The sequence below is a fragment of the Balaenoptera borealis genome (genome assembly GCF_965194805.1).
Source record: "Balaenoptera borealis genome assembly, chromosome: 11".
NCBI lineage: Eukaryota > Metazoa > Chordata > Mammalia > Artiodactyla > Balaenopteridae > Balaenoptera > Balaenoptera borealis.
The window spans coordinates 12,456,060-12,469,292 of record NC_138868.1 but is presented as its reverse complement, the minus strand read 5'-3'; the positions used below and the strand labels follow the sequence as shown (position 1 = coordinate 12,469,292).

The 13,233-nt window shown below is 47.1% G+C and overlaps 1 protein-coding gene across 7 annotated transcripts; it reads right to left on the bottom strand.

Annotated features, from left to right (window-relative positions):
- Positions 1-8,288: 8,288 nt before the first annotated feature.
- Positions 8,289-10,659, bottom strand: TIMM10 (translocase of inner mitochondrial membrane 10). Of its 7 annotated transcripts, none has more exons than XM_082341318.1 (3): positions 10,545-10,659; positions 9,946-10,061; positions 8,289-8,722 (listed from the first exon to the last, which is right to left on the bottom strand). In XM_082341318.1, the coding sequence occupies exons 2-3, from the start codon at positions 10,014-10,016 to the stop codon at positions 8,521-8,523; spliced, it is 273 nt and encodes a 90-aa protein (XP_082197444.1). In that variant the 5' UTR covers positions 10,017-10,061; positions 10,545-10,659; the 3' UTR covers positions 8,289-8,520. The 7 variants fall into 7 exon arrangements, with proteins under 7 accessions (XP_082197444.1, XP_082197447.1, XP_082197448.1 ...); XM_082341321.1 differs by having other exon boundaries at positions 10,480-10,555; XM_082341322.1 differs by lacking the exon at positions 10,545-10,659 and adding an exon at positions 10,458-10,482.
- Positions 10,660-13,233: the final 2,574 nt, after the last annotated feature.

Below are 13,233 nucleotides of genomic sequence, written 5' to 3'. Positions count from 1 at the left end.
AGGGATCGAACCCGTGTCCCCTGCATTGGCAGACGGATCCTTAACCAGTGCGCCACCAGGGAAGTCCCTCCTTCTTCATTTCTAATGCACTCATCCTTCACAACTCACCTCAATTTCACCTTTTCTGGAAGCTCTGATCTCTTAGGCTGGGTTAGGGGTCCTGCCCATGTACTCCCCCCAAACGCTATTCTATCCTGAAATGAAGCCCTCACACTGATCTAGAATCATCAGTTTAGTTGCCTGCTCCCTCCCCAAGAGCTATAAATCTCTGGAGGGCAGGCACCATGGGAACCACATTGTAGGTGATTTGTATGTCTGCTACCTATCCCAGGACCTGGCCTGTAACAGCCCGTGGTAAACATTTATGGAATAAGTGGAAGAGGGTAGTGGGAAAGGGAGCTGGAAACTGTGGTCATTTTGGAATGACCTCTGCCAGACCAAGGATTTCCCATGTTGTGAGATAGGTGATGGGAACTCCTGGATTTTGTTTTCTTGTTTTATTTTGGTTTACTTTGTTTTTAAGGGAGGAGATAGATATGGTCGGGTTTGTGTGTTTAATGAATGGAAAGGAGAGGGACTTTAAAGCAGTTAAGAGGCCACGGTAATAGTTCAGATAATTAAAAAAAAAAAAAAAAATAGAGGAAAGCAGAGACTTTTTTTTTGGCCACACCACATGGCGTGTGGGATCTTAGTTCCCCCACCAGGGATCGAACCTGCACCCCCTGCATTGGAAGGGCAGAGTCTTAACCACTGGACCACCAGGGAAGTCCCAGAGAAGAGACTTAAGACACACTTCCATATCAGAATCAATAGGATTTACCAACCCCTCCTCCTGTCCCCAAAAGTAATCCCTTTCTAGACCCTGTTCCCTTGACACTACCCATAGCTAGAGCAGAGCAGGGCTGTCACAGTGGATCGCCTGCACGCCGGTGGCCAGAGCCGGCCTCACAGCTGAGTGAGCAGGAGTACTGGCTCGTGAATCACAGGCTGGGTCCCAATCCTGGCTCCGCAGCTGATTCGTTGCGCAGTTTTGCCCAAGGCGCTCACACTCCCGAGCCTTACTCTTCTAGTCTATTATGTGCTGGAAATAATAGTATCCAGTTCACAATGAAGAAATTATTTATTCAGCCTAACAAATAGTTATGGTAAACCTTGGCGTGAGGAATGTAAATAAAATAGTGCAGCCGCTTTGGAAAAACGGTTTGGCTGATACTCAAATAGTTAAACATAGAGTCACCACTATGACCCAGCAATTCCTCTCCTAGGTATATACCCAAGAGAACTGAGAACATATGTGGACACAAAGACTTGGACACAAATGTTCATAGCATTGTTATTCATAATAGCCAAAAAGTGCAAACAAGCCAATTGTCCGTTAACAAATGGATGAACACAATGTGTATAGTGGGAACTCCCTGGTGGTCCAGTGGTTAGGACTCAGCGCTTTCCCTACTGAAGTCCCGGGTTCAATCCCTGGTTGGGGAACTAAGATCCCACAAGCCGCAAGGTGTGACCAAAAATAAAAAATGTGTATAGTAACACTGAATGTATTATGATTTGGTCATAAAAAGGAAGGAGGTACTGGTACATGCTACAACATGGATGAACCTTGAAAACATTATGCTAAGTGAAAGCCAGATGCAAAAGATCACATATTGTAGGGGTGCACTCATATGAAATGCCCAGAATAGGCAGGTACACTGAGACAGCAGATTAGTCGTTGCCAAAAACTGGAGGAGGGAGAGATGGGAAGTGATTGCTAATGAGTATGGGGTTTCTTCTTGTGGGTGGTGAAAATGTTGCGCAGTTAGATAGTGGTGATGACGGTACAACCCTGTGAATGCACTAAAATCCACTTAATTGGACACTTTAAAAGGGTGAATTTTATGATATGTGAATTATATCAGTTTAAAAAAAATTTTTAAACACTTTCACATGCATCAGGCACTAGGGATTGAAGGATGAATAAGACACAGACTCCATCCTCAGAGAACATAAAGTCCAGTGGGGGAGAGGAGTAGATGAATCAAATTAACACATAGTAAGTGTAATTGCAGCTAAAGGAAGTGCCATGCAGTGGCTAAGAATCCTCCTGCCAATGCAGGGGTTACAGGTTCGAGCCCTGGTCCAGGAAGATCCCACATGCCGCGGAGCAACTAAGCCCACGCGCCACAACTACTGAGCCTGTGCTCTAGGACCCGCGTGCCACAACTACTGAGCCCACGTGCCACAACTACGGAAGCCCACGCGCCTAGAGCCCATGCTCCGCAACAAGAGAAGCCACCGCAGTGAGAAGCCCACACAACGCAACAAAGAGTAACCCCCGCTCGCCGCAACCAGAGAAAGCCCACGCACAGCAACAAAGACCCAACGCAGCCAAAAATAAATAAATAAAATAAATAAATTTATAAAAAAAAATAAAGGAAGCGTCATGGAAGAGAAGTAACATATCACTGGGGAGGGGCGTTGATCTAGACTGGAGGGCAGGGAGGAGTCCTTAAAGGTGTTGTTTGTGCCAAAATCTGAAGCTATAAGACTTCCCGTGTCTGAATCAGTAGGATTTATCAACCCCCAAGAGGAAGACACAGCATGCAGAGGCCCTACAACAGGAGGCTGCCTGAGACATTCAGGGAACTGAAGGAGGGCCTGAATGGAAGAACACATAGAATGAGGCGGGCTGTGGCATGAAGCTGCAACTGGAAAAGTAGATACAGGCCAATTGTACCGGACCTTCTAAGATAATAAGAAGTGCTCAGTGGGACTTCCCTGGTGGTCCAGTGGTTTAGACTCGACGCTTCCAATGCAGGGGGTGTGGCTTCCATCCCTGGTTCGGGAACTAAGATTCCACATGCTGCGCAGCGCAGCCAAAAACATTTTTTTAATTTAAAAATTAAAAAAAAAAAAGTGCTCAGTGATGACAGAAAATAACCCTCCTCCTCCCTAACTCGCTCTACCTCCGTTGCTGCCTGTGTTGGTAAAAGCACCACCTTGCACACAGTTGCTTAAGCTCAAAGCGAAGTTATCCAGACTCGGCTCCCAGCCTTACTTTCCACGTCCAACCTACCAGCGAGCTTGTGGCTCCTGCCTTTAAAGACTTCTCCTCTCCATCTTCTGCTGGCCCCCAAGCCTAGGTCTCATCAACTCCTGCCTGGACTCCTGCGACCCTTTCAGCCTGGCCTTCCCGATTCCACTCGTGCCAGTGAGTCCACTTTCCGGTCAGAATGATCTTGGCTTCAACCAGGCCTCTCCCCTTGGAAGTTTCCACAACTGTTGGGCAAACGTACAAACTCCCAACAATGCCCCCTAGTCCATCCGGACCCTCCTGCTGGGCCCACCTCCCTTCTGGCCTCTCTCTTCTCTATGCTTTCACTGTTGTGACCTGTTCTCATCCATTAAAACCCTGTGTTCTCCCACCTGGGCCTGGAACATTCCCCCACCCTGGCCTATCTAACTAATCCTTCAGATTTTGACTTAACGGGCACTTCCTACAGGAAGCCTCCTTGCCTGACTCCAGCAATAAACCCCTTTGCTATATGACTCGTATAACATTCGAGTCACCCTTTGATAACACTCATCACAACGTTGTCTGTTTCCTCTGATAGACTGTATGGGCCAGAGGATAGGGATCTGAGCCCACCTGCCCCACCACTATCCTCCCACCACTTAACAAAGAAGCCACCACCCACCACTGCCCCCAACCTGGCAAATTCCTACCCACCCATCCATCAAATCTCACTCACCTACATCGCTTTCAGGGGGACAGCCTTCCCTGGGCACCCAGACTTGAGGGATCATCCCTTTACATAGCCCCACACTTCCCTGGGCATCTCTTACAGCACTTACCACAACTGTAAAAGTGACTGATTTTAATATGTCTCCCCCCTTTGATTTTCTGTCTTGTTTCTCTTTGCCCCAGCATTTAAAAAAATGCTTGTCACAAGACTCCCCCCAGGTCTAGCCCACAAGAATTCTAATGAAAATCCCTAAAATTGCATGCAAAATTCTGTGCGTGAACAATTTTCTGAAGAACCAGTCTGTGGCTTTTGTTGGCGTTTCAAAGGGGCCCAAGATGTGAAAGGTTAAGAACCTTCTCCCAGGAGCTGAAGGGTCTGTCTTTCCTTCAAAATAGCACTGCCAACCCAGACTTCTATGCAAAACCGTTGCCCTAGAATATAAGTTCCAAGTGGGCAACAATCTTTATTTTGTTCATTGGTATACCCCAAATGCCTGGAACAGTGCCTGGTCCCTTGCAGGTGTGGGTGTAGAATGACCAAACATAGTCTTTGACGACTGTAACAGTTGTGAGAACTGTCTGTGTAGTGGTTAACTATTGCTGCGTAACAAATTACCCCAAAATGTAATGGCTTAAATCAACATTTATCATCTCAGTTTCTCTAGGCTGGGAGTCAGGGTGCAGCTTAGTTGGGTCCTCTGCTTCAGGGTCTCTCACAGGGCTGCAAAGTGCCAGCCAGGGCTCTAGTCATCTGAAAGTCTGACTGGGGAAAGATCTGCTTCTGAGCTCACTCATGTGGTTGCCAGCAGGATTCAGTTCCTCACTGACTGTGGGCTGGAGGCTGCCCTGAGTTCCCCACCACATGGGCCTCTTCGTAGGGCAGCTCACAACATGGAAGCTTGCTTCAACAGATTTTGCAAGGAAGAGGAGAGGAGGAGAACGGGAGGAAGAGAGAGAGAGAGAGAGAGAATAACAAGATGGCCATTACCATCTTTTGTGTCTTAACCTTGGAAGCGGCTTTCATCACCTTTGCTCTGTTCTGTTTGTTAGAAGCAAGTCTCTGTTTAGGTCTAGTGCGCGCTCAAGGGAAGGAGATTATACTAGGAATGAACAGGAATGAACAGCAGTGGGCAGGATCATTAGGAGCCATCTCAGAGGCTGCCCACTCCAGGACCGTTACATGTTTTCTCATATAGTGTCCGGCTCATCTGAAAACCCAAAGAGCAGAAGGTGCAGACCAAATGCCTACAGGTCAAGCAGATGGTGACGAGGGAAGACATGAGAGGTGGGAGGTTTGGCGGACAGCTGAGCCGCCACCCATCCTCCAGCAGCAGACCACTGCCAAGCAGGAATGTAGGCTGACTTGTCAGATCTTCTAACTTTTCAAAAGAAGCCAAAGTCCTGATGTTTATGAGACACTTCCCGGTTTTTAAAACTGATAATCGCCGCGGAGCAACTAAGCCCGTGCGCCACAACTACTGAGCCTGCGCTCTAGAGCCCGCGAGCCACAACTATGGAGCCCATGTGCCACAACTAGTGAAGCCCGCGCGCCTAGAGCCCGTGCTCCGCAACAAGAGAAGCCACCGCAGTGAGAAGCCCGCGCACCGCAATGAAGAGTAGCCCCCGCTCACCGCAACTAGAGAAAGCCCGCACACAGCAACAAAGACCCAATGAAGCCAAAAATAAATAAATAAATACATAAATTTATGAAAATAAATGAAACTGATAATCTAGCAAACACACATGTGAGCATTTTTTGACTCTTCTCGATGGCAGAAAAGGCCTAACCTATTCTACTACTCTATATGTTTGTTCCATCTCTCCTATGCCCACCCTCCCAACCGCCACACTTGTTCACTGAAGGCAGGGACCTAGTTAATTCACTTGCACACTTTCTACAGCTCTCTGCATGCAGCAAGCCAACAACAACTATTGCTGAATAAAATATGACATTGCTGACATTAGGGAGCATTCCCTACCCACACCCGCACTCCAATCCTAGAGGGGTGGGTAAAAGTGGGCTCTGGTGTCTGAATTAGCTGGAATCCTGGCTCTAGCACTTGCTTGTTGTATGACCTTCAGCAAGTTACTAACTTTTCGGAGCCTCAACTTCTTCACCTATAAGATAAGAATAATGGTACCTGCCTCAGAGTTGTTATGAGTTTTAACTGAAATAATATACTTATTAGCACAATGTAGCAACTCGATAGCTATTCCCCCTGTTTCCTCACCAGCTCCCTGGTATGTCTCCCCTGAATCCATTAAGCCATCATCTACCACTATCCACCTGGCTGACAGCTAGAGGGAGCTTTAAAATGCACATCTGGGGCTTCCCTGGTGGTGCAGTGGTTGAGAATCTGCCTGCCAATGCAGGGGTCATGGGTTTGAGCCCTGGTCTGGGAAGATCCCACATGCCGCGGAGCAACTAGGCCCGTGAGACACAATTACTGAGCCTGTGCGTCTGGAGCCTGTGCTCCGCAACAAGAGAGGCCACGATAGTGAGAGGCCCACGCGCCGCGATGAAGAGTGGCCCCCACTTGCCGCAACTAGAGAAAGCCCTCGCACAGAAACGAAGACCCAACACAGCCATAAATAAATAAATAAATAAATAAATAAACCCAAAGTTTAAAAAAAAAAAGGAAAAAGATAATTTAAAAAAAATAATAATAATAAATAAAATGCACATCTGTCATTTTCACTGTCAGGGTTTTACATCCTTCAACAGTTTGCTGATGCCCTTCGGAGAAAATCCAAACTCTTTTAAAAAACTCAGCTCATCAGGCTCTTTGGAGCTGCGCCTGCTTAGCCCTTGGGCAGGTCTCATCCCTCATCACTACCTGCCTTCCCACTTGGCACTCCGAGCAGGCCAAAGCTTTGTTTCTTGACGGCTCCACACTTTCTGCCACTTCAAAGCTTTTGCAAGTGCTCTCTGTCCAGCTGGAACCTCTTCTCTCCATTCTCTATGACCCCTTCTAGATGTTCCAGCCATGTGCTCTGAAAATTTCTGACGTTCGTTGCTAAACCTGAGGGCAGGTACAATATCTGTTTTCCTCACCACCCTGCTCTTCCTAGTACAACGGCCGCAAGGAATACACGAATAATACACATTTGTAGAACTGGCCACAGCAGTGCTGAGTCCCGTGAGCAGACAGCGCCACCTGTTGACCCAAGTTGGCACTCCAGTACCTAGAAAGGAGCCTTAGCTCTCTGCCCACCCTTAAGGTAAATGGACAATAGTTTTGAAGTTTTCAGGGGGTCTATTCCGAGACTCCTTACATCAAAGTTAGCAATTAAAAAAAAAAAAAAAAGAGCTAACATTATTGAGTATTTAACGTGGGAGAATTAGGCACTTTCCTAAGTGCTTTAGTTATTAACACATTTCATCTTCACAACCACTCAATGAAGTAGGTACTTTTATCGCTTTGTAGATAGGGTAACTGAGGCACAGAGTGGTCAAATGCCTCACCCATGATCACACAGCCAGAAAATTTCATCCCAGGTGGCCTGACTTGAACCTGGATTTTTTTTTTTTGGCCACACTGCGCAGCTTGTAGGATCCTAGCTCCTGACCAAGAAATGAACCCAGGCCCTCAGCAGTGAAAGCGCAAAGTCCCAACCACTGGACCGCCAGGGAATTCCCTGGACCTGTACTTTTAAGCCTGAAACTCACTGCCTCTACCGTCTCCTTTCCTGTGAGCCCAACGGCCTGGTGAGGTTACACCCCAGACACCTCCCTCTGCTGTGAAGTCACTGCTATCAGTGGCACTGGCGTCAACCAAAATTCCTTCTGCACTGAACCATACACTTTGAGAACTGCGCAGTTCTCCAAGGGCACCCTCAGGACAGGAAGTGGGTGCGGCCTCTCCTCCTCGAGCAGTCAACCCTGACCTCCGTCATTGCTCCTCTCCTGTGACCTCCAGCAAACCACCACCTCTCTGAGCCCCCATTTCCTAACAGGGCCTTTAGCCTGCTGAGTGGATGAGACTGGATACCCCATGAAGAGTGAGGAGCGCAGTCCCTGATTCAGATTCAGGGGAACACTGAATGGCAGTGCTTATCACTCGGTCCCCTCCCCGCATCACACACATCACACGTGAAGCTGGGTCCCTTCACATGTTTCGATATTGCTGTTTAGAACCAAGAGGTTGTGGCTACTTCCTTCTTAGGTTCCATCTACTTTCCACCCTCTCCTCTAAATTGTTCCTTTATATCATTGAGGAAAATGCCTGCCTGCACTTGATTTTAAGTTGTCAGACATAAATAATATATACTGGGCACTTTCTATGGCCCAGGCATTATTCTAAATAGTTTATTCATATTAACTCATTTAATCTTCACAACAGCCCTGATTCTCCCCACTTTACAGATGAGGAAGCTAGGCACAGTGAAATGACACGTTCAGGGTCACACAGCAAGTGGCTGCTGTGGAATGTAAACTTAAGCCGCGGTACCAGTCTATGCTTTTCAACACTACGTTAGACTCCCTCTGCTGGCAGAGGCTGTGTCTGCTGCCTTTACTCCCAAGTGCCAGGCACACTGCTTTGCACACTGTAGGTGTCAACAAACTTGTTTTAATATATAATAAACACACACACACACAGTCACATGCCAGAGTGACAAATACCCCTTCTTCAACCGGGAAAGAGCTCCATCATACCCTGGGCTCCTGGAGACTCTCCAGAAAGTGCCTAGACCTGGCAGTCTTCACAGATGACACCCAATGGGGGCACTTTTATTAGACAAGTGGGAAAGGACAGGGTGCACCTTGAGGTGTACTGCCTGGGACCTCACGCGGGCCCGGAACTCTGCTGCACCCTCTTCATCAACTCTTCGTCCTGCATAGACAATTCTGTCAACTTTTTGCCCATCCGCTCATGGATGTCCAGGTACTTGGAGACACACCGGTCCAGGCACACAGACTCGCCCTTGGACAGTTCTGCTTCCTTGTAGTGGGGAGGCACGCACTTCCGGTGGCAGGCACTGGTCATTCTAGAAAGAAGGAAGGGCAAGGTCAGGTCAGCAGCATCCTGTGGCATACCAGGAACCCTCAGCCATTCCTGCCCTGCTATACTGATTTCACCTCCCAAGAAGGCAGTGTAAATCCTCAGTTTGCACCTCAACTATCTTGGAAGATCCTTGAGAGCAGGAACCTTGTCGGGGCCCATGTTTATGACTAATTAAACAGGAACCATTAGCTGAGTACCAGTTATGTTCCAGACATCACGCTAAGTGCTTGACATGGATTCTGTCATGCAGTTCTTATGATAACCCTATGAGGTCGGCACAATCATTATCCCCCTTTTTACAGATAAGGAAATGAAGGCACAGAGAACCTCAGGATCACATAAAGCTGGGCTATGAACCCAGGTAGACTGACTTTACAGCCTACATTTAAAAATTATTCTAATAGCCTCCAAGATAAAACAACGAATCTAGGGAGGATACCAGAGAGCTTAAGCCAATAAAAATAGCAAATATTTGTTGACTGCTTATTTGACTTGTGTTGGGCTTAATGCTAAGAGCTTGTCATATACTTTTACATTTAATATTTATAATGCCTCTGTGAGTAAGGTCCTATTATTAACTCCACTTTACAGATGGGGAAACCACTGGTCTAACAGTCCATGTAACTTGCCCAAGGCCATAGTAGTGGTGGTTGGTGCGGCTACGATTTGTTCCCAAATTTGCCAGATGGTTATGGGCACTAGTTAGGAGTCAGACTGAGCTACTGGTCCTGACATTGTTACTGACCAGCTGTGGACCCTGAGAGAGTTATTTAACCTCTAGAAACCTCAATCTCCTCACCTTTAAAAAAAGATAATGCATATAAAATGCTCAGCATGTGTCCGAGATGGATTAAGAGTTTAAGAAATGTTGACTACTAAGTGGGCTACGTGCTCTTTGTCAAAAGGCAAATGCTCTACTCTTCCTGGAACACAACTAGAGCCTGGACCGGACCTTCTCTTCCTGCTCAGCTCCTACATCGCCAATTCCATCCCAACCTAAATGCCCAATTCCTTCTAGTGACCCCACACTGCGTCTGCATTAGCCCTTAAGCATGGGGCAGGAGTTGCGGGTGCCGGGAGGGTAAGCCCGGGCCTCAGGTTCCCCCAGAATGAGGAAAATAACTTTCAGAAGTTATCCACCTCTGCCTTGGCAAGAGTGACCTGGGATCATTCTCTAAGAAAAGGCAGCGCAGAATCAGCCCTTACCTGTTGTACATATCAGCCATCATCTCTACCTCCAGCTCTGCCGCCAGCTGCTGGGCCCTAAGCGGGTCCATTTCAGCCCTGCACCGTGGAAGAGATCTCCCTCTGGCCTCCTAATCCTGGGGGCAGACATCATGGTCAGCACCCACCCCTCCCATTCACCTTCCCATCGCAGGGGCTGGAGGATGTGGAGGAATCAGAGGGCATCAGACCAGCAGGGGCCACTGACCTCAGTGAACTCAAAAGTCCCATTTCACAGATGTGGGAACTGAGGCCCCGAAGGGGAACACTGCTTAGCCCAAGGTCACAGAACATGTCAATGGCGGGGCTGGAAATCGAGCCCCGGAGCCCTGACTCCCAGTCCCTCTAGGTCACCTCTATCCAGAAGAAGGGGAGACCGGAACGGAGCATGAACCTGCGGAGCCCTAAGAATTCGATCATACGCGGAACTAAGGCTCCCGGGCCCCAGCCCAGGGTCTACACCTCTGAAACGGCGGCGCCATCATCAGGATCACCTTGAGGTCAGACGTCACTCACCACGGCCTGGGGCCAGCCACAACGCCCCCTATGTCCCCAACTTCGGGTAAACACTAGAAACTCACCGGGCGCTCAGGTAGGATAGGGCGGAAGCACCCGGGTCACTTCCGGGAGGGAAGTCCCGCCTCCTCTCTGATCCGTGCGCGCTTCCGGAATGAAGTACCAACGAGGCGGCGCTGGAAAATCCGCTACCATAGAGAGGGAGCTGCTGGCCCTGGTTAAGGCGTCTCCCAAATGCTAGAGAGGACTCCAAAATACCATAGAGGCTTGAGCGGGGCGCAGAGCGCCTGCAGACTGGTTAGAATTCTTGTCCTTAGGGGTGTCACGGAGAGATTTGAGTTTATTGGTTCTGTAAGAGGGGCAGGACCACAGAACTCAGTGAACCTCGCCCTCACCTCCGGAGAGCTGAGGCCAGAGCGCAAATCAGGCGCGGAGTAGGAAGAATGCCGCCAAAGTGCAGCTCTCAGTTTGTGATGTACTTAAGGTCACCTGGGACGCTTAAAATAATCCCGAAGCCCAGGACTCACTTCGTACCAATTAAATCAGAATCCCTGGGAGTAGGACCCAGGCATCAGTACATCTTAAAACTCCCCAGGTGAATCCCATGTGCAGCCAAGTTTGAGGACCAATGCTCAGAGGCCCTTTGTGTGAATACAGCTGTGTGTAGGTCACTAAGCTTTCTCTGGGGTTGCAGAGACAAGCGAGGCACGGTTCCTGCTTGCAGAAAGATGAGTCAAGTACACAGTATGTTTTAGTCAGCTTCTGTTAGACGCCCTGGGCCCTAAAGAGATGAATAGGACCATTGTGGCTGCCACCAGAACTAACCTAGTGTGTTTGGGTGAGGAAGACGGAGGGTACTTGTGAACTCTTCATCTTTCAAGACTTAACGTATTTCTCGGTCTGCACGCCCCCCTCCCGCACCCCCCCCCCAAGAAAAACCCACCTCAATCCCTGGATTTTTCAAGGGATTTCCCAGTAAACGAAATTTAGAAGATGCAAATTAATGATGCAGTGGTACACTGCCTATACGAGAAGGTGGGCTAGACACTTTACATGGCTGGTCACCATATGCTTCCCTAAGGAAGTCCCAATTTTAAATATTGCCCTCATTACTGCTCTAAGGACTCAAACTCTTTGTCAAACCCTGTGCCTTGATACTTTAAAATTTAGGTATAGCATTCAGATAGTAAAGTAGTAAAACACGCAAGCTTAATTTTTAAATATATATTCATTTTTATAACTATCACCCAGATCAAGATACAAAATATTTCCAGCACCTTAAAAAGTTATCTCATGTTCCTTCCCAGTCAATACTCCCTCTTCTGCAGTGAACCACTATTCTGACTTCTGTCACCATCAGTTAGTTCTGCCTACTCTTGAACTTCATGTAAATGAAATTATACATTGTTTTCTGTTTTGTGCCTCACTTCTTTAGCTCAATGTAGCATCCGTAAGATTTCATCCATACTGTCGTGTGTATCTCTTATTCATTCTTTTTGATGGCTGTCTAGTGTTTGATTGTATAAATAAGCCACAGTTCATTTATCTATTCTCCTATTGATGGACTTTTGGGTTGTTTCCAGTTTGGGGCTATTATGATAGCCTATTGATGGACTTTTGGGTTGTTTCCAGTTTGGGGCTATTATGATAATGCTGCTACGTATGTTATTGTATATATGTTATCCTGGTTTTTACTTTTGAGAATATAGTCAACATATTATGGAGTATTAAGAAATTGCATGGAAAAAGGAGATGGGTTCTTAAGAGAGGAATCTGCTTCCTAGATGGGATTTTTATTAGGTTTTATGAAAGGTTACATACTGTATGATTCCATTTAAATCACATTCTCAAAATGACAATATTATAGAGATGGGAGAAGAGATTAATGGTTGCCTAGGGTTAGAGTTGGTGGGGGGAGGGAAGGAGGTGTGCCTAAGGGGACAGCACAAGGGAGATCTTTGTGCTGATGAAATTGGTTCTGTGCCCTGATTGTGGGAGAAGGTGTTTATTCAAATCTAAGCTGTCGTAGAAGTATACACGCCATTGTACCAATGCCAATTTCCTGGCTTTGATATTGCATATAGTTATGTAAGATTTAGCCTTCAGTGGATAAATCTTAAGTAAAATTTAACCTTCTGTACCCTCTCTGTACTATTTATGCAACTTCCTATAAACCTATAATTATTTCAAAATAAAGTTTTAAAAATCATTACAAAACAAACGAACAAACAAAAAAGATGATGTATTTAAAGCACCTAGTCCATGACAGATGCTCAATAAAAATGAATCTTTTTTTTTTTAGATTTTTATTTATTAGGGAAAATTTTTAAAGTACAGAAAAGCGGAGAGCACAATATATTGAACTTTCACATATTAATCACCCATCACCAAGATTTGACAATTGTCAACATTTAGCCATATTTTCTTCATCTAATTGTATCTCTAACAGATGAAGTCCTTTTTCCACAATGACATTTTTTTCTGTTTTTCTTTTCTTTTTTTTTTTTTTTGGCTGCATTGGGTCCTTGCTGCGCGCGGGCTTCCTCTAGTTGCGGCGAGCGGGGGCTACTCTTCGTTGCAGTGTGCCGGCTTCTCACTGTGGTGGCTTCTCTCATTGTGGAGCACGGGCTTTAGGAGCGCAGGCTTCAGTAGTTGCAGCACGCGGGCTCAGTAGTCATGGTGCACGGGCTTAGTTGCTCCGCAGCATGTGGAATCTTCCCGGACCAGGGCTCAAACCCGTGTCCCCTGCACTGG

Excerpts from the sequence above, each read along its gene's own strand:
- TIMM10 (XM_082341318.1), bottom strand. The coding sequence starts at position 10,016 with ATGGACCCGCTTAGGGCCCAGCAGCTGGCGGCAGAGCTGGAGGTAGAG. Across the intron at positions 8,723-9,945 it reads ATGGCTGATATGTACAACAG|AATGACCAGTGCCTGCCACC; the intron begins GTAAGGGCTGAT and ends CCTTCTTTCTAG.